Here is a 25,185-nt window from a genome sequence, read left to right on the forward strand (position 1 = left end):
AAGTCCCAACAAAACAAATACATATTTTATCTTTATTGAAACGTTCCTTCCGGGCAAAGTGAGGTGGAACAAAATATTGTGATATTGATGTGTATTTGTGTGCTGTGCGTGTGAAAGTCCCAACAAAACAAATACATATTTTTATCTTTATTGAAACGTTCCTTCCCGGCAAAGTGAGGTGGAACAAAATATTGTGATATTGATGTGTATTTGTGTGCTGTGCGTGTGAAAGTCCCAACAAAACAGATACATATTTTTATCTTTATTGAAACGTTCCTTCCCGGCAAAGTGAGGTGGAACAAAATATTGTGATATTGATGTGTATTTGTGTTCTGTGCGTGTGAAAGTCCCAACAAAACAAATACATATTTTTATCTTTATTGAAACTTTCCTTCCCGGAAAAGTGAGGTGGAACAAAATATTGTGATATTGATGTGTATTTGTGTTCTGTGCGTGTGAAAGTCCCAACAAAACAAATACATATTTTTATCTTTATTGAAACGTTCCTTCCCGGCAAAGTGAGGTGGAACAAAATATTGTGATATTGATGTGTATTTGTGTTCTGTGCGTGTGAAAGTCCCAACAAAACAAATACATATTTTTATCTTTATTGAAACGTTCCTTCCCGGCAAAGTGAGGTGGAACAAAATATTGTGATATTGATGTGTATTTGTGTTCTGTGCGTGTGAAAGTCCCAACAAAACAAATACATATTTTATCTTTATTGAAACGTTCCTTCCGGGCAAAGTGAGGTGGAACAAAATATTGTGATATTGATGTGTATTTGTGTGCTGTGCGTGTGAAAGTCCCAACAAAACAAATACATATTTTTATCTTTATTGAAACGTTCCTTCCCGGCAAAGTGAGGTGGAACAAAATATTGTGATATTGATGTGTATTTGTGTGCTGTGCGTGTGAAAGTCCCAACAAAACAGATACATATTTTTATCTTTATTGAAACGTTCCTTCCCGGCAAAGTGAGGTGGAACAAAATATTGTGATATTGATGTGTATTTGTGTTCTGTGCGTGTGAAAGTCCCAACAAAACAAATACATATTTTTATCTTTATTGAAACTTTCCTTCCCGGAAAAGTGAGGTGGAACAAAATATTGTGATATTGATGTGTATTTGTGTTCTGTGCGTGTGAAAGTCCCAACAAAACAAATACATATTTTTATCTTTATTGAAACGTTCCTTCCCGGCAAAGTGAGGTGGAACAAAATATTGTGATATTGATGTGTATTTGTGTGCTGTGCGTGTGAAAGTCCCAACAAAACAAATACATATTTTTATCTTTATTGAAACGTTCCTTCCCGGCAAAGTGAGGTGGAACAAAATATTGTGATATTGATGTGTATTTGTGTGCTGTGCGTGTGAAAGTCCCAACAAAACAGATACATATTTTTATCTTTATTGAAACGTTCCTTCCCGGCAAAGTGAGGTGGAACAAAATATTGTGATATTGATGTGTATTTGTGTGCTGTGCGTGTGAAAGTCCCAACAAAACAAATACATATTTTTATCTTTATTGAAACGTTCCTTCCCGGCAAAGTGAGGTGGAACAAAAATGACATAAATATTGTGATATTGATGTGTATTTGTGTTCTGTGCGTGTGAAAGTCCCAACAAAATAGATACATATTTGTATCTTTATTGAAACGTTCCTTCCCGGCAAAGTGAGGTGGAACAAAAATGAAATAGATATTGTGATATTGATGTGTATTTGTTTTCTGTGCGTGTGAAAGTCCCAACAAAACAAATACATATTTTTATCTTTATTGAAACGTTCCTTCCCGGCAAAGTGAGGTGGAACAAAATATTGTGATATTGATGTGTATTTGTGTTCTGTGCGAGTGAAAGTCCCTACAAAACAAATACATATTTTTATCTTTATTGAAACGTTCCTTCCCGGCCAAGTGAGGTGGAACAAAATATTGTGATATTGATGTGTATTTGTGTTCTGTGCGTGTGAAAGTCCCAACAAAACAGATACATATTTTTATCTTTATTGAAAAGTTCCTTCCCGGCAAAGTGAGGTGGAACAAAATATTGTGATATTGATGTGTATTTGTGTGCTGTGCATGTGAAAGTCCCTACAAAACAAATACATATTTTTATCTTTATTGAAACGTTCCTTCCCGGCAAAGTGAGGTGGAACAAAATATTGTGATATTGATGTGTATTTGTGTGCTGTGCATGTGAAAGTCCCTACAAAGCAAATACATATTTTTATCTTTATTGAAACGTTCCTTCCCGGCAAAGTGAGGTGGAACAAAATATTGTGATATTGAATGTGTATTTGTGTTCTGTGCGTGTGAAAGTCCCAACAAAACAAATACATATTTTTATCTTTATTGAAACGTTCCTTCCCGGCAAAGTGAGGTGGAACAAAATATTGTGATATTGATGTGTATTTGTGTGCTGTGCATGTGAAAGTCCCAACAAAACAAACACACCTTTTTATCTTTATTGCTTGTTATGACATGTCGAGTGTTACATGTCAAGCCCCGCCCCCTCGCCGCACCTGCAGCGGTGTAATAAAAAGGGAGCCTGGAGTCGTGCAGAGCATTCCTTTTTTCAATTTGATCCTTTTTTTTCCACGATGTGGCTCTTGGTCGTCTTGGCGTGCTTGGTGATTTGGGCAGGGGGGACCTACTGGTATTTGTTCGGGAAGCCCAGTCCTTTCTCCCTGGACTCGGTCAGGCCTCCTGGACCTCGAGAGTTTGACCAGAAAAAGAGGGACAAAGTCATCAAGCAAGGTATGGCTTGACAAAACTGGAGCCGGATCGATGTGGTTTCCAGTACTTAGCCCTAGGGATGGAACGATTAACGGTGACAATGATAATGGCGGGAAAAACTCCCGACGGTTAGTAAGGGTGGGGAATCTTTGGGCACCGATTCCTGGGGTGATGAGTCACCGATTCTCAATTTGGTACAATAATTATAATGGAACTTTTTCAAAACAGGTTACAGGTTGGAACAGCTCCTTCTGGCCCCACCTAAGAACTTTTACTTTTGGTTGAGTTTGGCGGCGCCAGTGGACCAAAGCGGTAGTGTCCTGCCAGATGGAATACCACATTTCTCAAACTGACATGATGTCCGCTGTAATATCGGCACAAATATTAGGTCTCTAATGGCTATGCTGATGTTAGATAGCAGACACTATCAAGAAAGGATCTCGAATTGTGCTACAAACATGAGGTTACTGTATTGGACATTTTCTAATCAAGTAGTCAAACAAAATTGTCTTTCTTTAATGTATTGAATGGCTCGAGCGGGTTCACGAAGGAACAAGTGAATACTGAATACCAGATGGGAGGGGGGGAGTAAGCACGGTTTGGGAGGGGGGAGAGAGCATATGACACAACAACAGTGGAAAGTTTAGACAATGGTGCACTGTTAACTGGAATGGAAACGTCAACACTGAAGATACACGCTCAGGAAGAGGTGCTTCAAGACATGGCTAGCTAGTTAGTGGCTGACATCCATCGGCAGTGTTTTAGCTACTTCTAAATCACTAATCCTGGCCTCCATGGCGACAAATAAAGTAAGTAGCGTTATCACTGGAGGACGAAGAATAGCTAAACATGCTTCACTACACACCGTAGGAGGATACAATAGCTCACCGGCGTCACAATGTAAACAAACGCCATGGGTGGATCTACACCTGGCATCCACTGTAATGATACCAAGTACAGGAGCGTATCTAGTTGATACTACTATGAATACATGAATATTTTTTGGCATCACAAAATATTTTTTCCTTTTTCAAAAATTCATATCATGTTTATAAAGTCAGTAAATACGTCCCTGGACACATGAGGACTTTGAATATGACCAATGTATGATCCTGTAACTACTTGGCATCTATCATGATCTAACATAATAGTGAGAGTCCAGTCCATAGTGGATCTAACATAATAGTGAGAGTCCAGTCCATAGTGGATCTAACATAATAGTGAGAGTCTAGTCCATAGTGGATCTAACATAATATTGTGAGAGTCCAGTCCATAGTGGATCTAACATAATAGTGTGAGAGTCCAGTCCATAGTGGATCTAACATAATAGTGAGAGTCCAGTCCATAGTGGATCTAACATAATAGTGAGAGTCCAGTCCATAGTGGATCTAACATAATAGTGAGAGTCCAGTCCATAGTGGATCTAACATAATAGTGAGAGTCCAGTCCATAGTGGATCTAACATAATAGTGAGAGTCCAGTCCATAGTGGATCTAACATAATAGTGAGAGTCTAGTCCATAGTGGATCTAACATAATATTGTGAGAGTCCAGTCCATAGTAGATCTGACATAATAGTGTGAGAGTCCAGTCCATAGTGGATCTAACATAATAGTGTGAGAGTCCAGTCCATAGTGGATTTAACATAATATTGTGAGAGTCTAGTCCATAGTGGATCTAACATAATAGTGTGAGAGTCCAGTCCATAGTGGATCTAACATAATAGTGAGAGTCCAGTCCATAGTGGATCTAACATAATAGTGAGAGTCCAGTCCATAGTGGATCTAACATAATAGTGTGAGAGTCCAGTCCATAGTGGATCTAACATAATATTGTGAGAGTCTAGTCCATAGTGGATCTAACATAATAGTGTGAGAGTCCAGTCCATAGTGGATCTAACATAATAGTGAGAGTCCAGTCCATAGTGGATCTAACATAATAGTGAGAGTCCAGTCCATAATGGATCTAACATAAGCGTGAGAGTCTAGTCCATAGTGGATCTAACATAATATTGTGAGAGTACAGTCCATAGTGGATCTAACATAATAGTGTGAGAGTCCAGTCCATAGTGGATCTAACATAATAGTGTGAGAGTCCAGTCCATAGTGAATCTAGCATAATATTGTGAGAGTCCAGTCCATAGTGGATCTAGCATAATATTGTGAGAGTCCAGTCCATAGTGGATCTAACATAAGCGTGAGAGTCTAGTCCATAGTGGATCTAACATAATATTGTGAGAGTCCAGTCCATAGTGGATCTAACATAATAGTGTGAGAGTCCAGTCCATAGTGGATCTAACATAATAGTGTGAGAGTCCAGTCCATAGTGGATCTAGCATAATATTGTGAGAGTCCAGTCCATAGTGGATCTAACATAATAGTGAGAGAGTCCCATAGTGGATCTAACATAATAGTGTGAGAGTCCAGTCCGTAGTGGATCTAACATAATAGTGTGAGAGTCCAGTCCATAGTGGATCTAACATAATAGTGTGAGAGTCCAGTCCATAGTGGATCTAACATAATAGTGAGAGTCCAGTCCATAGTGGGGCCAGCAGGAGACCATCCCGAGCGGAGACAGGTCAGCAGCGCAGAGATGTCCCCAACCGATGCACAGACGAGTGGTCCACCCTGGGTCCCGACCCTGGACAGCCAGCGCTTCATCCATGGCCACCGAACCTGTGCCCGAAGGAGAGGGGGGCAGAGCAGAAAAGAAATGGCAGATCAACTGGTCTAAAAAGGGGGTCTATTTAAAGGCTAGAGTATACAAATGAGTTTTAAGATGGGACTTAAATGCTTCTACTGAGGTAGCATCTCTAACTGTTACTGCTAGAACATTCCATAGTACTGGAGCCCCAATAGAAAACGCTCTATAGCCCGCGGGCGACCCCCGCACCCCTTTTAAGGGGACGGGCAATATGCGCATTCGTATAGTTAGGAGGAGATGCCTCGTTCAGCGCAAACAATTCGTCTGGTTTGAGCCAAGTTTCGCTGAGACCAGTGAAGTTCAGATTGTTGTCTCTAATGACCTCATTAACTAATAACAATGTGCAGGTTTCAGCGCTGACAAGGTGCCCGAGAACCTGGACGTCATAGTGATCGGCAGCGGAATCGGCGGGCTGGCGGCGGGCGCCACCTTGGCCAAGGCGGGCAAGAAGGTTCTGGTTCTGGAGCAGCACGACCAGGCGGGCGGCTGCTGTCACACCTACGTGGAGAAAGGCTTCGAGTTTGACGTTGGTAGGCTAGCGCTCATGCTAATGAGTGGTTGGACCTTTAGCGGCACAGAGGTTTGACGGTCCGTGCGTCCTTAGGCCTCCACTACGTCGGCCAGCTTCATGAGAACAGCCTCCTCCGCATTATCTTTGACCAGCTGTCTGAGGGACAGCTGGAGTTCCAGGAGCTGAACCAACACTTTGACACCATCCAGATCGGCCTGGGGGACGACAAGCGGGAGTACAGCATCTTCTCCGGGAAAACGGAAATGAAGGCTCACCTCTTGAAGCAATTCCCAGACGACACCGAGGCCATCGAGAGCTTCTTCCAGATCATGAAGGTAAAAACCCCCCGCCCCCCAGGCGAGTTCCTCTTCAAGGAAATGGCGTCCTCACCGGTCTGTCCAACAGGTCTCAGCCAAGAAGACTCACTACCTGGCGACCCTCAAGCTCCTCCCACAGTGGCTGTCCTTGTTCCTGTTGAAGTCAGGAATCGCAGACGCGGCCTCGTCGGTTTTCCGCCTCTCTGGAACGTGTGCCACGGACTTGGCGAACAAGCTGACCGCCAACAAAGACCTCCACGTCATCTTTTCCTACCTATTCTACGGTGAGACCCGGAATCTTCTTAAGTTAAAGTTAAAGTACCAATGATTGTCACACACACACTAGGTGTGGTGAAATTTACCCTCTGCATTTGACCCATCCTCCTGGGAGGTAAAGGGAGCAGTGAGCAGCAGCAGTGGCAACGCCCAGGAATCATTTTTGGTGATTTAACCCCCAATTCCAAACCTTGATGCCGAGTGCTAAGCAGGGAGGTAATGGCTCCCAATTTTATAGTCTTTGGTATGACTCGGCCGGGGTTTGAACTCACAACCTACCCATCCCAGGGCGGACACTCTAACCACTAGGCCACTGAGTAGGAATCTTCTTTAGCTTTCGAACTCTTCCGCTGCGGAGAAAAAAAAAAAAGTAAAATGAGATGGAAAAAGTTAGCAAGCTGAAATTAGCTTGCTAGCAAGCTATTGTTTGCATATTAACCGGTAACAAATGTCACATACCAAGTTATATGACTCTGGTGTAAACGGTTGCAAAACTACCTCAAAAAGTCAGCATGGTAATATTAGCAGGTTAGCAAGCTAAGGTTAGCATGCTAACAGTTAGCTTGTGTCACATACCAAGTTATATGACTCTAAAGTGTATGGCTGGGGAACTACAGTAAAGAGTGTTAAATTAGCTAAAATAAAGTTAGCATTTTAATGTTAGCATGCTAACAGTTAACAAGTGTCACGTACCAAGTTATATGACTCTGGTGTAAACGGTTGCAAAACTAACTTAAAAAAGTTAGCATGGTAATATTAGCAGGTTAGCGAGCTAAGGTTAGCATGCTAACAGTTAGCTTGTGTCACATACCAAGTTATACGACTCTAAGGTGTATGGCTGGGGAACTAGAGTAAAGAGTGTTAAATTAGCGAAAAATAAAAGTTAGCATTTGAATGTTAGCATGCTAAAGTTTTTTTTATTTTTTATTAATAAATATGAAAAATTAATAATAATGAAAATGGATAAAAAAGTTAGCATTTTAATGTTAGCATGCTAACAGTTAACAAGTGTCACGTACCAAGTTATATGACACTGGTGTAAACGGTTGCAAAACTAACTAAAAAAGTTAGCATGGTAATATTAGCAGGTTAGCGAGCTAAGGTTAGCATGCTAACAGTTAGCTTGTGTCACATACCAAGTTATACGACTCTAAGGTGTATGGCTGGGGAACTAGAGTAAAGAGTGTTAAATTAGCGAAAAATAAAAGTTAGCATTTTAATTTTAGCATGCTAAAGTTTTTTTTTTTTTTATTAATAAATATGAAAAAGTAATAATAATGAAAATGGATAAAAAGTTAGCATTTTAATGTTAGCATGCTAACAGTTAACAAGTGTCACGTACCAAGTTATATGACTCTGGTGTAAACGGTTGCAAAACTAGCTCAAAAAGGTCAGCATGGTAATATTAGCAGGTTAGCAAGCTAAGGTTAGCATGCTAACAGTTAGCTTGTGTCACATACCAAGTTATATGACTCAAATGTGTATGGCTGGGGAACTAGAGTAAAGAGTGTTAAATTAGCTAAAAAAAACAGTTAGCATTTTAATGTTAGCATGCTAACGTTAACGTATGGCTGGGGAACTAGAGTAAAGAGTGTTAAATTAGCTAAAAAAAAGTAAGCATTTAATGTTAGCATGCTAACAGTTAACAAGTGTCACGTACCAAGTTATATGACTCTGGTGTAAACGGTTGCAAAACTAGCTCAAGAAGTTAGCATGGTAATATTAGCAGGTTAGCAAGCTAAGGTTAGCATGCTAACAGTTAACAAGTGTCACGTACCAAGTTATATGACTCTGGTGTAAACGGTTGCAAAACTAGCTCAAAAAGGTCAGCATGGTAATATTAGCAGGTTAGCAAGCTAAGGTTAGCATGCTAACAGTTAGCTTGTGTCACATACCAAGTTATACGCCTCTAAGGTGTATGGCTGGAGAACTAGAGTAAAGAGTGTTAAAATAGCTAAAAAAAAGTTAGCATTTTTGTGTTAGCATGCTAAAGTTTTTTGTTTTTTTTTAAATTAATGAATATTAAAAAAAAATAATAATGAAAATGGATAAGAACAAAGCTACAAAGTTATGTGACTCTTAGGTGTATGGCTGGGGAACTAGAGTAAAGAGTGTTAAATTAGCTAAAAAAAAGTTAGCATTTTAATGTTAGCATTGTAAAGTTTTTTGTTTTTTTAAAATTAATGAATATAAAAAAATAATAATAATGAAAATGGATAAGAACAAAGCTACAAAGTTATGTGACTCTAAGGTGTATGGCTGGGGAACTATAGTAAAGAGTGTTAAATTAGCTAAAAAAAAAGTTAGCATTTTAATGTTAGCATTGTAAAGTTTTTTGTTTTTTTAAAATTAATGAATATAAAAAAATAATAATAATGAAAATGGATAAGAACAAAGCTACAAAGTTATGTGACTCTAAGGTGTATGGCTGGGGAACTATAGTAAAGAGTGTTAAATTAGCTAAAAAAAAAGTTAGCATTTTAATGTTAGCATGCTAATTTTTTTTATTTATTTTTTTTATTTTTTTAGTTAATAAGTATATTACAAAAAACAATAATGAAAATGGATAAGAAGAAAGCTAACAAAAAAAGTTTTCTCCCAGGCGTGCCTCCAAAGGACTCCAGTATCCTGATCAACGCCCTCCTGGTCCACCACTACAAGCGAGGTGCGTACTACCCCAAAGGTGGCGGTAGCGAGATCGCCTTCAATATCATCCGCACCATCCAGAAACACGGGGGCACCTGCCTGGTCAGAGCTCCGGTCTCCCAGGTCCTGGTGGACCACAAGGGGGTGGCGTACGGTAAGAACCGGAGACTTTACCGTGTCAAAGTCTGAGGTGGCGGCGGACTCAAGTCTTCATGGGTGTGCCAGGGGTGACGGTGAGGAAAGGCGGGAAGGACGTGGAGGTCCATGCTCCTGTGGTGGTCTCCAACTGCGGCATCTTCACCACCTTCCAGAAACTTCTTCCTCCTGAGATACAAGTCAAACCAGGTTCGGATTTAAAATTTTACATTAGCATGCTAATGTTAGCATACAAATTTTAATGCTAGTTTTTTTTGCCTATATTGTATTCTCAAACCTAAAAAATCATGGATTTGGATACTTGGCGCCATCTTGGTGGTATGCTAACGTCTCTTATATTAGCATGCTAATGTTAGCATACACATTTTTAGTGCTAGTTTTTTTTGTTTATTTTGTATTTTCAAATCTAAAAAAAATGTTAATGCTAGTTTTTTTGGCTTATTTTGTATTGTCAAACCTAAAAAATCATGGATTTGGATACTTGGCGCCATCTTGGTGGTATGCTAGCATCTCTTATATTAGCATGCTAATGTTAGCATACACATTTTTTAATGCTGTTTTTTTTTGCTTATTTTGTATTTTCAAACCTAAATTTTTTTTTGAATGCTAGGTTTTTATTGGCTGATTTTGTATTTTCAAAAAATCATGGGTTTGGATACTTGGCGCCATCTTGGTAGTATGCTAATGTCTCTTATATTAGCATGCTAATGTTAGCATACAAATTTTAATGCTAGTTACTTTTGCCTATATTGTATTTTCAAACCTAAAAAATCATGGATTTGGATACTTGGCGCCATCTTGGTGGTATGCCAACGTCTCTTATATTAGCATGCTAATGTTAGCATACACATTTTTAGTGCTAGTTTTTTTTGTTTATTTTGTATTTTCAAATCTAAAAAAAATGTTAATGCTAGTTTTTTTGGCTTATTTTGTATTCTCAAACCTAAAAAATCATGGATTTGGATACTTGGCGCCATATTGGTGGTATGCTAGCATCTCTTATATTAGAATGCTAATGTTAGCATGCACATTTTTTAATGCTAGTTTTTTTTTGCTTATTTTGTATTTTCAAACCTAAATTTTTTTTTGAATGCTAGGTTTTTATTGGCTGATTTTGTATTTTCAAGAAATCATGGATTTGGATACTTGGCGCCATCTTGGTGGTATGCTAACGTCTCTTATATTAGCATGCTAATGTTAGCATACACATTTTTAATGCTAGTTTTTTTGCTTATTTTGTATTTTCAAACCTAAAAAATCATGGATTTGGATACTTGGCGCCATATTGGTGGTATGCTAACGTCTCTTATATTAGCATGCTAATGTTAGCATACACATTTTTAATGCTAGTTTTTTTGCTTATTTTGTATTTTCAAACCTAAAAAAAATCATGTATTTGGATACTTGTTGCCATCTTGGTTTTATGCTAACGTCTCCTATACTAGCATGCTAATGTTAGCATACACATTTTTAATGCTAGTTTTTTTTGCTTATTTTATATTTTCAAACCTAAAAAATCATGGATTTGGATACTTGGCGCCATCTTGGTGGTATGCTAACGTCTCTTATAGTAGCATGCTAATGTTAGCATACAAATCTTAGACGTATGCTGACAGAAGTTCAGGGCACACGTAGCGAGCCCATCAAAATTTCCGCAGGACTTTTCGGGATTATTATCTTCCGTTAATTGTCAACTTTTCAGACATCCAGGAGAGGTTGAACATGATGAAACACGGCAGAGGTTCCTTCTTGGTCTTCTCTGGTTTCGATGGCACTGAAGAAGAACTGGGTCTAGTTTCCACCAACTTCTGGCTCTTCAAAAACAACGACATGGACAAATCGTGCGTACATAACGAGTGCACTTGTGTTGCTTGTCAGGATGCTGGCAGTTTAATAGTCGCCACTAGAGGGTGCTGTTGTGTAGACAACGGATGAATGGATGGGTATCACTATACAAATATTTCTGGGCCTAACTGTATATTATTATTTCTTATACTTTAATTCAACACTTAAATGAAGCAACTTCTATCGATACATTTTTTTATTTTTAGTGTTTTATGCCTTTTTTAATGACAAAAATATGCAATATTTTCCCCCAATATTTTTCCAAGTGTAATATTTAATGGGAAGTAATTTGAGCTTTAAATAGGTCAATAATTCATAACAACATTGATATTAAATCACTTTTTTTTTCTTTAAAAGAAAATCCCACTAAAATTATTGGGGATCCAAAAGAGCCCCATTCATAAAGGTGTTATACAGGTTTTTTTTTTTTTAATTTTCAACACTTATTTCTCTGGTCAACTTCGGATCTAACTGTTGATTATCATTTTTTATTATTTTTTCTTTATGCCCTTTTTGTAAAAAAAAAAAAGTTTTTTTTGGTCTCAAAAACACAAAACATGCAATATTTTCCTCAAAAAAATATGTAAATAAATTTTGGCCTTAAGCAGGTCAATAATTCATTATATTGATTTTGATTTATTATTATTAAAACAATTTAAAAAAAATCCCACTAAAACGATTGGGGATCCAAAAGGGCTCCACTTACAAAAGTGTTGAAAATAAGTATTTTTTTTATTTTATTTGTACTTTTAATGCCGACGTTTCGAGGTCAACCTCGTATCTATCCGTCAATTATTATTATGTTTGTTTTGTTTGTTTGTTGTTTTTGTTTGATTGTTTTATGCCATTTTTATAGAAAAAAAAATATTGTTTTAATGGCAAACCCACAAAAAAATATGCAGTATTTCAAAGAGGAATATTTGATGTGAAGTAATTTGAGCCTTGAATATGTCAATAATTCATAACAACAATGATTATTATTATTATTATTTTGAGCGAAATTCTGAGGTATCCAAATTCATAAATGTGTTAAAAATAAGTCATACATTTTTTCAGATCGATTTGTTCGATTATAATTTTTATACGTTTTAAAATGTTTTAGTTTTAGGCCCCTTTTGTCAAAACATGTTTTTAAAATCTAAATATGCAATATTTTCCCCAAAAAATATTTCAAAGTGGATTTTTTGATGTGAAGTAATTTGATCCTTAAATATGTCAATAGTTCATAACAACATTGATTTTGATTCATTATTATTTTTTGAGCAATAACAGTTTAAAACAAAATCCCACAAAAATGATTGGGGATCCAAAAAAAGTTCTTATTTTTTATTTTATTTTTATTTTTAATGCTGACGTCTCTAAGTCAACCTCAGATCTATCCGTCGTTTTTATTATTATTTTTGCTTGATTGTTTTATGGCCTTTCTGTAAACAGGGCAAACACACAAAATATACAACTTTTCCCCCCAAAATAGAAGACTATTTGATATGAAGTATTTTTAGGCTTGAAAAGGCCAATAATTCATAGTAACATTTAATTATATATATATATATATATATATATATATATATATATATATATATATATATATATATATATATATATATATATATATATATATATATATATATATATATATATATATATATATATATATATATATATATATATATATATTTATATATATATATATATATATATATATATATATATATATGTATATATATATATATATATATATATATATATATATATATATATATATATATATATATATATATACATACATATATATATATATACATATATGTATATATATATATACATATATATATATATATATATATATATATATATATATATATATATATATATATATATATATATATATATGTGTATATATATATATATATATATATATATATATATATATATATATATATATATATATATATATATATATATATATATATATATATATATATATATATGTGTGGGAAAAAATCACAAGACTATTTCATCTCTACAGGCCTGTTTCATGAGGGGTTTTCCTCAATCCTCAATTGAAAAGCCCTCATGAAACAGGCCTGTAGAGATGAAATAGTCTTGTGATTTTTCCCCACACATATATATTACGCTCTACCACGGTATCGAGCACTATTTTTTGGATAATCTAATTAAGACATATATATATATATATATATATATATATATATATATATATATATATATATATATATATATATATATATATATATATATATATATATATATATATATATATATAGAGCAAAACAGGTGAAATTTAATAAAAACAAAGTTGTAATGTTGACTCTATAAACACAAAACTGTCATGCAGGCTGTTTTTTCCTTTAAAAGTGTTATTGTTCAAAAGATAATAATGAATTAAAATCAATGTTTTTATGAATGATTGACATATTCAAGCCTAAAAAATACTTCACATCAAATATTCTTCTACTTTTTGGGGAAATAACTGTCTATTTTGTGTATTTGCCATATAAAAAAAAATATTTTTTTTTGACAAAAATGGTATAAAACAATTAAACAAACAAAAACAAATAACAAAAAATATGATAAATAATATTAATCTAGTAAACAAAAATTACAAAAAATAAGTGATAATAAAAAATGATAGGTAAACTCTAGTAAACTAGCAAAAATTACGACATTTATATTGAGTGTGAATGTTGCGATGAGGTGGCGACTTGTCCAGGGTGTACCCCGCCTTCCGCCCGATTGTCGCTGAGATAGACTCCAGCACACCCCCCGCCACCCCAAAAGGGACAAGCGGTAGAAAATGGATGGATGGATGGACAAAAAAAACTAGATCTGATAGACTTTGGACAGCTGGAGAACGAGCGTTGCAAGCTGCAGTTCACGTCGTGTCCTCTAGATGGAGCCAAAACTCTCCTAATATTTGAGATGACTGCTTTAGGATGGAGGAGTTTGGCAAGCTGCAGTTCACGTCGTGTCCTCTAGATGGAGCCAAAACTCTTCTAATATTTGAGATGACTGTTTAAGGATGGAGGAGTTTTGCAAGCTGCAGTTCACGTCGTGTCCTCTAGATGGAGCCAAAACTGTACTAATATTTGAGATGACTGTTTTAGGATGGAGGAGTTTGGCAAGCTGCAGTTCACGTCGTGTCCTCTAGATGGAGCAAAACTCTCCTAATAGTTGAGATGACTGTTTTAGGATGGAGGAGTTTTGCAAGCTGCAGTTCACGTCGTGTCCTCTAGATGGAGCCAAAACTGTACTAATATTTGAGATGACAGCTTTAGGATGGAGGAGTTTGGCAAGCTGCAGTTCACGTCGTGTCCTCTAGATGGAGCCAAAACTCTCCTAATATTTGAGATGACTGTTTAAGGATGGAGGAGTTTTGCAAGCTGCAGTTCACATCGTGTCCTCTAGATGGAGCCAAAACTGTCCTAATATTTGAGATGACTGTTTTAGGATGGAGGAGTTTTGCAAGCTGCAGTTCACGTCGTGTCCTCTAGATGGAGCCAAAACTGTACTAATATTTGAGATGACTGTTTTAGGATGGAGGAGTTTGGCAAGCTGCAGTTCACGTCGTGTCCTCTAGATGGAGCCAAAAACTGTCCTAATATTTAAGATGACTGTTTTAGGATGGAGGAGTTTTTTGCTCTGAGCAAAGACGAAGCGCCGGACAACATTCCCATGATGTTCATCACCATGCCCTCAGCCAAAGACCCGGAAGCCAAGATCCGCCACCCTGGTAAGAACTTAGTCACGTTGACGTTAGCGATGGTGGTGAAACATGCCCTCACCACACAGGGAAGTCCTGCATGACCATCCTGACCATGGTGAAGTACGAGTGGTTCCAGGAGTGGACCGACACCGCCGTACGCCGTCGGGGTGACGACTACTTCAACTACAAGATGAGATTCGCCAACAAACTCTTCGACTGGGCCTGTCAGCTCTTCCCCAACATCCGAGACAAGGTGAGTCCGCGCTTTCTCCGACCGTCTGCCATTGTTCTGTGAACTGAGATTAGATACTTGGCGCCATCTCAGACGTAGCTTTAGTACGTTTAAACGGAAAGTTTCAACCTAAAAATTATGGTTTTGACACTCGGTGCTGTCAAGAAAGTAGTTGGATACGTTAGCATACCACCAAGATGGCGCCAAGTATCCAAATCCATGATATTTTAGGTTTGAAAATACAATATAGGCAAATAAAACTAGCATTAAACTTTTGTATGCTAACGTTAGCATGCTAAAAATAAGAGACGTTAGCATACCACCGAAATGGCGCCAAGTATCCAAATCCAAGGTTTTTTTTAGGTTTGAAAATACAAAAAAAGCAACAACAAAAAAATAGCATTAAACATTTGTATGCTAACATTAGCATGCTAACATAAGATAAGTTAGCATACCACCAAGATGGCGCCCAGTATCCAAATCCATGATTAAAAAAAAAATGTTAAAAAAAATTGCATTAAACATTTGTATGCTAACATTAGCATGCTAACATAAGAGACGTTAGCATACCACCAAGATGGCGCCAAGTATCCAAATCCATGATTTTTTTTAGGTTTGAAAATACAAAATAAGCAAAAAAACTAGCATTAAACATTTGTATGCTAACATTAGCATGCTAACATAAGATAAGTTAGCATACCACCAAGATGGCGCCAAGTATCCAAATCCGAGTTTTTTTCAGGTTTAAAAATACAAAATAAGCAAATAAAACTAGCATTAAACATTTGTATGCTAACATTAGCATGCTAAAAATAAGAGACGTTAGCATACCACCAAGATGGCGCCAACGTCTCTTATATTAGCATGCTAATGTTAGCATACAAATGTTTAATGCTGTTTAATGATGTTTTTTTGCCTATATTGTATTTTCAAACCTAAAAAATCATGGATTTGTATACTTGGCGCCATCTTGGTGGTATGCTAATGTATCTTATGTTAGTATGCTAATGTTAGCATACAAATGTTTAATGCTGTTTAATGATGTTTTTTTGCCTATATTGTATTTTCAAACCTAAAAAATCATGCATTTGGATACTTGGCGCCATCTTGGTGGTATGCTAACGTATGTTATGTTAGTATGCTAATGTTAGCATACAAATGTTTAATGCTATTTTTTTGTTGCTTTTTTTATATTTTTAAACCTAAAAAAAACTTGGATTTGGATACTCCGCGTCATCTTCTTACACGTAGCTTTAGTAAGTTTAAACCGAAAGTTTCAACCTAAAAATTATGGTTTTGACACTCGGTGCTGTCAAGAAAGTAGTTGGATATTTGGCGCCATCTTGGTGGTATGCTAACGTCTCTTATATTAGCAGGCTAATGTTAGCATACACATTTTTAATGCTATTTTTTTTTTCCTTATTTTGTATTTTCAAACCTAAAAAATCATGGATTTGGATACTTGGCGCCATCTTGGTGGTATGCTAACGTCTCTTGTATTAGCATGCTAATGTTAGCATACACATTTTTAATGCTAGTTTTTTTTGCTTTTTTTGTATTTTTAAATAAAAAATAAATGTATTTTTAAATAAAAATAAATGTATTTTTAAATAAAAATAAATGTATTTTCAAATAAAAATAAATGTGTTTTTTAAATAAAAATAAATGTATTTTTAAAATAAAAATAAATGTATTTTTTAAATAAAAATAAATGTATTTTTTAAATAAAAATAAATGTATTTTTAAATAAAAATAAATGTATTTTTAAAATAAAAATAAATGTCTTTTTAAATAAAAATAAATGTATTTTTTAAATAAAAATAAATGTATTTTTAAATAAAAATAAATGTATTTTTAAATAAAAATAAATGCATTTTTTAAATAAAAATAAATGTATTTTTAAATAAAAATAAATGTATTTTTAAATAAAAATGAATGTAGTTTTAAATAAAAATAAAGGTATTTTTAAATAAAAATAAATGTATTTTTAAATAAAAATAAACGCATTTTTTAAATAAAAATAAATGTATTTTTAATGTCTCTTATATAAGCATGCTCATGGTAATATATAACCGTCCGCCATTGTTCTGTGAACTGGGATGTTTGTCCCGCAGCTGGTCTTCCAGGACGTGGCCACGCCCCTCACCAACATGCACTACCTGGGCTCCCAGCGCGGCGCCATGTACTCCGCCGAACACAACCTGGAGCGCTTCCAAGCCGAGGCGGTGGCGAGGAACCGGTGTCACACCCCCGTCAAGAACCTCTTCCTCTCCGGTATGTGTCGACCGCGCCGCCCTCGTTAGCATTAGCACGTTAGCTGACTTGAGCTCTCGGTGACGCCGCAGGCCAGGACGTGTTCAGCTGCGGCATCGCCGGAGCGCTGCACGGCGGGATCCTCTGCGCCTCGGCCGTGCTGGACCGCATCGTCTACGTGGACCTGCTCTTCCTCAAGAAGAAGCTGAAGAGGCAGAAGGCCAAGGAGCTGGCCCAGCTGGCCCAGAAGAAGCTGCAGTGAGACGACTCTGCCTCCAAAACGACTCTTTTTCAGGCCCATGGAAAACAAACGGTGAGCCGCAAGTGGACCCGTACCGCACGTTGCACACCACTATGACCTTTTCTTCTCGCCAAATTCATCATCCACAATTTCATTGCATTGTATACAAATAATTACGGACATATTTATAGTTTTTAAAATGTTTTTAATTTTTACTTATTTTTATTTGTTTTTGTATTTTTTTAATTTTATTATTTTTTTAATTTTTAATTTTTTGTTTTTTAATAATTTGTTTAAAATGTTTTTAATTTTTTAAAATTTTTTAATTTTTTTTTAAATTTTTTAAAACATTTTTTAAATTTTTTTTAATTTTTTAAAAAAAATTAATTTTTTTTAAATTTTGTAAAAAAAAAATGTTTTTTAATTTTTTTAAATTTTATTTAATTTAAAAAAAAAATTAATTTTTATTTTTATTTTTTATTTTTGTAATATATTTTTTCATTTTTATTTTTTATTTTTTAATTATTTTTTTTATTTTTTATTAATCAATCCAATCCATATTTATTGGTTTGAATATTTTATGGCTGACAGAATGCAAACAGTTTTTTTTTTTATTAATTTTTTTATTTTTATTAATCAATCCAATCCCATATTTATTGGTTTGAATATTTTATGGCTGACAGAATGCAAACTGTTTGTTTTTTGTTTTTTTTATGACCTTTGTAATGTTGTTGTTTATGTTGTACATGTTTGATGCATATTTAAAAAAGTAGCGTGAAAAAAAACACTCGTTGTCGCCTTTTATTGACTTATTGATCATTCTGTTTTGAATGGAGTTCCTCTTTAATCTGCTGAGACCCACAAAAATTATTTTTATTATATATATATATAATGAGGGGGGATGCAAAGCAATAACAATGCTGAAATAAACTGCAAAAAAACACAACATAAACATAAAATAACATAAAATACAAATTTAAAGGTGCAATGTACACGTCACATTTTCATATAATCGACAGTATTACTGTTTTTCTTCATTTTTATTTAATTTTTTTTTCATAACACGGTCACTATTGCCAAGTTTCTCTTGTTATATTCTTATTTTTACTGTTATATATCCTTATTTTTATTCTTATTGTTATATTTTCTTTTTTATTTCCATTTACACCTCCATTATTTATAAAGTACTATCTATCTATCTATCTATCTATCTATCTATCTATCTATCTATCTATCTATCTATCTATCTATCTATCTATCTATCTATCTATCTATCTATCTATCTATCTATCTATCTATCTATCTATCTATCTATCTATCTATCTATCTATCTATCTATCTATCTATCTCTCTATCTCTCTATATCTCTATATCTCTATATATCTGTTATCTATCTATCTATCCATCTATCCATCTATCTCTCTATCTCTCCATGTCCACCACAGTGGACATTAGATGAATGCGTTGTTTTCACGATCTTCAAAATGACCAAACATTGACTAAACACAAACTTTGTGTGTTGTAAAAACTAAAACTGCAACAATAAAGTAAAAGACTTGCTAGCGGTCCCTCAGCATGGCAGCCATTTTGAGAAGAGAGATCTTCAACTTCATTGGACAACCACCCGCTTGGTCCGTTACAGAGGACAAAGTGTCTGGTCCCTTACAGAGGACACAGTGCACGGTCCCTTACAGAGGACACAGTGCATAGTCCCTTACAGAGGACACAGTACATGGTCCCTTACAGAGGACAAAGTACATGGTCCCTTACAGAGGACAAAGTACATGGTCCCTTACAGAGGACAAAGTACATGGTCCCTTACAGAGGACAAAGTACATGGTCCCTTACAGAGGACAAAGTACATGGTTCCTTACAGAGGACAAAGTACATGGTCCCTTACAGAGGACAAAGTACATGGTCCCTTACAGAGGACAAAGTACATGGTCCCTTACAGAGGACAAAGTACATGGTTCCTTACAGAGGACACAGTGCAAGGTCCCTTACAGAGGACACAGTACATGGTCCCTTACAGAGGACAAAGTACATGGTCCCTTACAGAGGACAAAGTACATGGTCCCTTACAGAGGACAAAGTATATGGTCCCTTACAGAGGACAAAGTACATGGTCCCTTACAGAGGACAAAGTACATGGTCCCTTACAGAGGACAAAGTACATGGTTCCTTACAGAGGACACAGTGCAAGGTCCCTTACAGAGGACACAGTGCACGGTCCCTTACAGAGGACAAAGTGCATGGTCCCTTACAGAGGACACAGTGCACGGTCCCTTAGTGCACGGTCCCTTACAGAGGACAAAGTGCATGGTCCCTTACAGAGGACAAAGTGCACAGTCCCTTAGTGCATGGTCCCTTACAGAGGACAAAGTGCATGTTCCCTTACAGAGGACAAAGTGCACGGTCCCTAAGTACATGGTCCCTTACAGAGGACAAAGTGCACGGTCCCTTACAGAGGACAAAGTGCACGGTCCCTTATAGAGGACAAAGTGCACGTTCCCTTACAGAGGACAAAGTGCACGGTCCCTTAGTGCATAGTCCCTTACAGAGGACAAAGTGCATGTTCCCTTACAGAGGACACAGTGCACGGTCCCTAAGTACACGGTCCCTTACAGAGGACAAAGTGCATGTTCCCTTACAGAGGACACAGTGCACGGTCCCTAAGTACATGGTCCCTTACAGAGGACAAAGTGCATGTTCCCTTACAGAGGACACAGTGCACGGTCCCTAAGTACATGGTCCCTTACAGAGGACACAGTGCACGGTCCCTAAGTACATGGTCCCTTACAGAGGACACAGTGCACGGTCCCTAAGTACATGGTCCCTTACAGAGGACAAAGTGCACGGTCCCTAAGTACATGGTCCCTTACAGAGGACACAGTGCACGGTCCCTAAGTACATGGTCCCTTACAGAGGACAAAGTGCACGGTCCCTAAGTACATGGTCCCTTACAGAGGACACAGTGCACGGTCCCTAAGTACAGGGTCCCTTACAGAGGACACAGTGCACGGTCCCTAAGTACATGGTCCCTTACAGAGAACAAAGTGCACGGTCCCTAAGTACATGGTCCCTTACAGAGGACACAGTGCACGGTCCCTAAGTACATGGTCCCTTACAGAGGACACAGTGCATGGTCCCTTACAGAGGACAAAGTGCACGGTCCCTTACAGAGGACAAAGTGCACGGTCCCTTACAGAGGACAAAGTGCACGGTCCCTTAGTGCATAGTCCCTTACAGAGGACAAAGTGCATGGTCCCTTACAGAGGACAAAGTGCACGGTCCCTTAGTGCATGGTCCCTTACAGAGGACAAAGTGCACGGTCCCTTAGTACATGGTCCCTTACAGAGGACAAAGTGCACGGTCCCTTACAGAGGACAAAGTGCATGTTCCCTTACAGAGGACAAAGTGCACGGTCCCTTAGTACATGGTCCCTTACAGAGGACAAAGTGCATGGTCCCTTACTGAGGACAAAGTGCATGTTCCCTTACAGAGGACAAAGTGCACGGTCCCTTAGTACATGGTCCCTTGCAGAGGAGAAAGTGCATGGTCCCTTACAGAGGACAAAGTGCACGGTCCCTTATAGAGGAAAAAATGCATGGTCCCTTACAGAGGACAAAGTGCACAGTCCCTTAGTACATGGTCCCTTATAGAGGACAAAGTGCACAGTCCCTTAGTACATGGTCCCTTTCAGAGGACAAAGTGCACAGTCCCTTAGTACACGGTCCCTTACAGATGACAAAGTGCACAGTCCCTTAGTACACGGTCCCTTACAGATGACACAGTGCATGGTCCCTTAGTACATGGTCCCTTACAGATGACAAAGTGCATGGTCCCTTAGTACATGGTCCCTTACAGAGGACAAAGTGCACAGTCCCTTAGTACACGGTCCCTTACAGATGACACAGTGCATGGTCCCTTAGTACATGGTCCCTTACAGAGGACAAAGTCCACGACTGGGTTCCAGGAGTTCCACCTTGTCCACACGTGTGTGATGTCCCACCCGCGTGGTCCTGACCCGACGTCTCACCCCGCTGGTGTTTGCTTGACCGCCCAAATCAAACATTAGAGGGAAACCTCACACTTCCTGCGCTAAGTGAACATTTCCTCAGTCAACAGCGGCCCTGCCAGCCTCAGCTCCGAGGGGTCCGAGGAGATGAATGCCCCTCTCTGTCCCCACCTGAGCGCAGGCCCACAACCACAACCAGAACCAGAACCAGAACCAGCGCTGCCCTGCAGGACGTGGAAGGCCTGCGAGGTGACTTCTGTAATTACCCCCAAATAGACATCTGCTGCGGCATTACCACTTCTGGCTAAAAGGGAAATATATATTTAAAATGTAAAATATATATTTAAAATGATCAATAAAATCTTGGCAAATGCTAAAAATTACAAAAGCATAATGAAGATGACATATTATAATGCCTACATATTCACTGTAACATGTGGCCCTCTGGGAGCAGCTGGAACTGCAATGTGGCCCTCAATGGAAACCAGAATGACACATAGAAGAATGCACAAACTCACAGATGCCATTGATACGTCGTGGTTGTCTACAATGATGAATTCCAGCACGGATGCTTCAAAGTATTTGTTGTGTTGTTGCTGCAACATTTATGTTCTTCTTAACTAAAACTTCACTGCGCCCACATGTTTGGGGACACTCAGCAGAGGCCCTCAGCCCGGGTCTGGTCCTGGAAGTTGTGGTCCACTCTGTTCTATAAAGTCCCTTTCCACGCACCAGGAGCAGCGACTGGTGCTAAGCTAACAGCACAACTCTGGGATGGCCTCCCTGGTGTCAGCTTTCTTCTCCTTTTCCAGATGTTGAAGCCCCTCCCACCGGCCTGAAGCCGCCTCCCACCGCCGGCTGGGTCACAGCTGCTCCCAATCTGACGGGAATCTCACAGGAGGATCAGTTTTTGTGGGGTTGGAGCAGGGGGAGGAGAGCATGCAGCGCCCCCAGTGGCCCAAATGGAGAATTGAAACACATTTGCAGCTTTGAAAGGTTCCGCATGTTTGTTTGTTTGTTTGCTCAGACAGCCAATCAGAACACTTCATTAGGTAAACCCGCCTCTATCTTTACATCAGAGGTGTTTAAAGTGTGGCCCTGGGGCCTTTTGCAGCCCACAGCAAAAAAAATTTAACGGCCCTATATATATATAAATATATATATATAAATATATATATATATATATATATCCATCCATTTTCTATCGCTTGTCCCTTTCAGGGTCGCGGGGGTGCCGGAGCCTATCTCAGCTGCATTCGGGCGGTAGACATATGTATATATATATATACATAAAGATACATACACATATACATATATACACATATACATATATGTTTATATATGTATATGTATATATATGTATATGTGTATATATATATATATATATGTGTGTATATATATATGCGTGTATATATATCTGTATATACTGTATATATATATATATATATATATATATATATATATATATATATGTGTGTATATATATCTGTATATATATATATATATATATATATATATATATATGCATATATATATATATATATATATATATGTATATGTGTATATATGTATATGTATATGTATATATGTATATGTGTGTATATATATGTGTGTATATATATCTGTATATATATATATATATATATATATATATATATATATATATGTGTATATATGTATATGTATATGTATATATGTATATGTGTGTATATATATGTGTGTATATATATCTGTATATATATATATATATATGTATATATATATATATATATATATATATATATATATATATATATATATATATATATATATATATATATATATATTTATATATATATATATATATATAATATATATAATATATATATGTGTGTGTGTATATGTGTATATATATATGTATATGTGTATATATATATGTGTATATATATATATATATATATATATATATATATATATATATATATATATATATATATATATATATATATATATATATATATATAAAAATATAAAGTATAATATTTATATTTTCTGTATTATTTTATTTTTCAATGCTTGAATTTTTATATCAATTTCAGGTGTATCTGTCAAAGTTAAAAAAGTATTTTTTTGTTTTATGCCCTTTTCGTATGGCAAAACGCAAAATATGCAATATTTCCCCCCCCCCAAAATTAAATAGGTCAATAATTCATAACACCATTGATTTTTTTTATTATTATTTTTGAGCAATGACAGTTAAAAAAAAAAAAAAGTCCCACTAAGATTCTTTGGAATCCAAAAGGGCCCCATTCATAAAAGTAAAAAAATAAATAAATCATACATTCTTTAGATCAACTTCAGAACAATCCATCAATTGTAAGATTTGTTAGATTTATTTATGTTTTTTGTTGTTTGTTGTATGCCCTTTTCACAAAGTAAACTTTGTTTTTAAAATGCCGAAAACAAAAAAATATGGAGTATTTTCCCCCCAAAAAATATTTGAAATTGGAGCCCTGAATAGGTCAATAATTCATAACAACATTGATTTTGATTCATTATTTTTTTGAACGATGACGAAAGAAAGAAAAACATCCTGCATATCAGCTTTGTGTTATTAGTCAACATTGCTACTTTTTGTTGTTACATTTCACCTGTTTGTCCTTTTTAATTATTATTATTTTAATAGTATGTTTAGAATGCGTCGCAGGCCGTTAAAAAATACACATTTTGGACACAATTACATCATAGGGTAGTTTTAAAAAGGACATGCAGCATGGGGGAAACTGTACGTTTATATTATTGTATTAGTGATAGGACTATACTTCATTTGGATGAATTGTCGCGGTACCCCTCTTATCCGTGTCCTTGTTCCTGGTACACCTATTAGACTGACACACAGCGTGCACTTCGTGACGTCACAGCTAAGTCACGTATGCTAACAACCGAGTGAGTTAAAAGGTTTTAAAGTGTCAAACAAAAACAAAGCGTTGATTAAGACGCACAAAGGGCGCTGGTAGAAGAGCGTGTTTGTGTTGAAAATTGTCAACGAAGACGTTGCTTCACGCAGAGCTAACGTGGAGTTAGCGCTAAGCTAACGGGGAGTTAGCACGAAGCTAACGTGGAGTTAGCACGAAGCTAACGGGGAGTTAGCACGAAGCTAACGCGAGCTAGCGACGTCACCAGCTCGCAGATGACGTCACCATCCAAGATGACGTAAGCACGCTTCTTACTAATGTTTCTTTTTGTGTCTGTTGTGGGAACCATGAAAGGAAAATAGTGCTTTTGTTGTTTTATTAAAAACAGACTGTTATTGAGTCACCAACTAATTTGCTCTTAAAATGATTGCTAGCTGGTATTCTGTCAAATACCTTTGATTAATTAATTTCAGAACTATTTAAGTAATTATTTCTGTAATTAAGTGAAAGCCGCTATTAGTATTTACAATAACATCTATGTGACTAACTTGTATAAATATATTATGCTGCTTTTAGTTCTTTTCAGTGGTTTGGAGGATCAGATAATTTTGCACTTTCCATTTAAAAT

At 36.6% G+C, this 25,185-nt stretch overlaps 1 protein-coding gene across 1 annotated transcript; it reads left to right on the top strand.

Moving 5' to 3' along the window:
* The first annotated feature begins 2,603 nt into the window (after positions 1–2,603).
* LOC133655222 (inactive all-trans-retinol 13,14-reductase-like) lies at positions 2,604–17,820 on the top strand. Its single transcript, XM_062055190.1, has 11 exons — positions 2,604–2,760; positions 5,789–5,971; positions 6,046–6,287; positions 6,358–6,553; positions 9,148–9,345; positions 9,417–9,536; positions 11,050–11,188; positions 14,837–14,946; positions 15,006–15,172; positions 17,266–17,425; positions 17,497–17,820. The coding sequence occupies exons 1-11, from the start codon at positions 2,604–2,606 to the stop codon at positions 17,664–17,666; spliced, it is 1,842 nt and encodes a 613-aa protein (XP_061911174.1). The 3' UTR covers positions 17,667–17,820.
* The last annotated feature ends 7,365 nt before the right edge of the window (positions 17,821–25,185 follow it).

Source organism: Entelurus aequoreus, linkage group LG08 (assembly GCF_033978785.1).
Source record: "Entelurus aequoreus isolate RoL-2023_Sb linkage group LG08, RoL_Eaeq_v1.1, whole genome shotgun sequence".
NCBI lineage: Eukaryota > Metazoa > Chordata > Actinopteri > Syngnathiformes > Syngnathidae > Entelurus > Entelurus aequoreus.

What these genes read in the sequence shown, in the direction of transcription:
- LOC133655222 (XM_062055190.1), top strand. Translation starts at nt 2,604, where the DNA reads ATGTGGCTCTTGGTCGTCTTGGCGTGCTTGGTGATTTGGGCAGGGGGG. An exon ending in GGACAAAGTCATCAAGCAAG is followed by an intron (nt 2,761 to 5,788) that starts GTATGGCTTGAC and finishes AACAATGTGCAG; the next exon opens with GTTTCAGCGCTGACAAGGTG. An exon ending in AGGCTTCGAGTTTGACGTTG is followed by an intron (nt 5,972 to 6,045) that starts GTAGGCTAGCGC and finishes GTGCGTCCTTAG; the next exon opens with GCCTCCACTACGTCGGCCAG.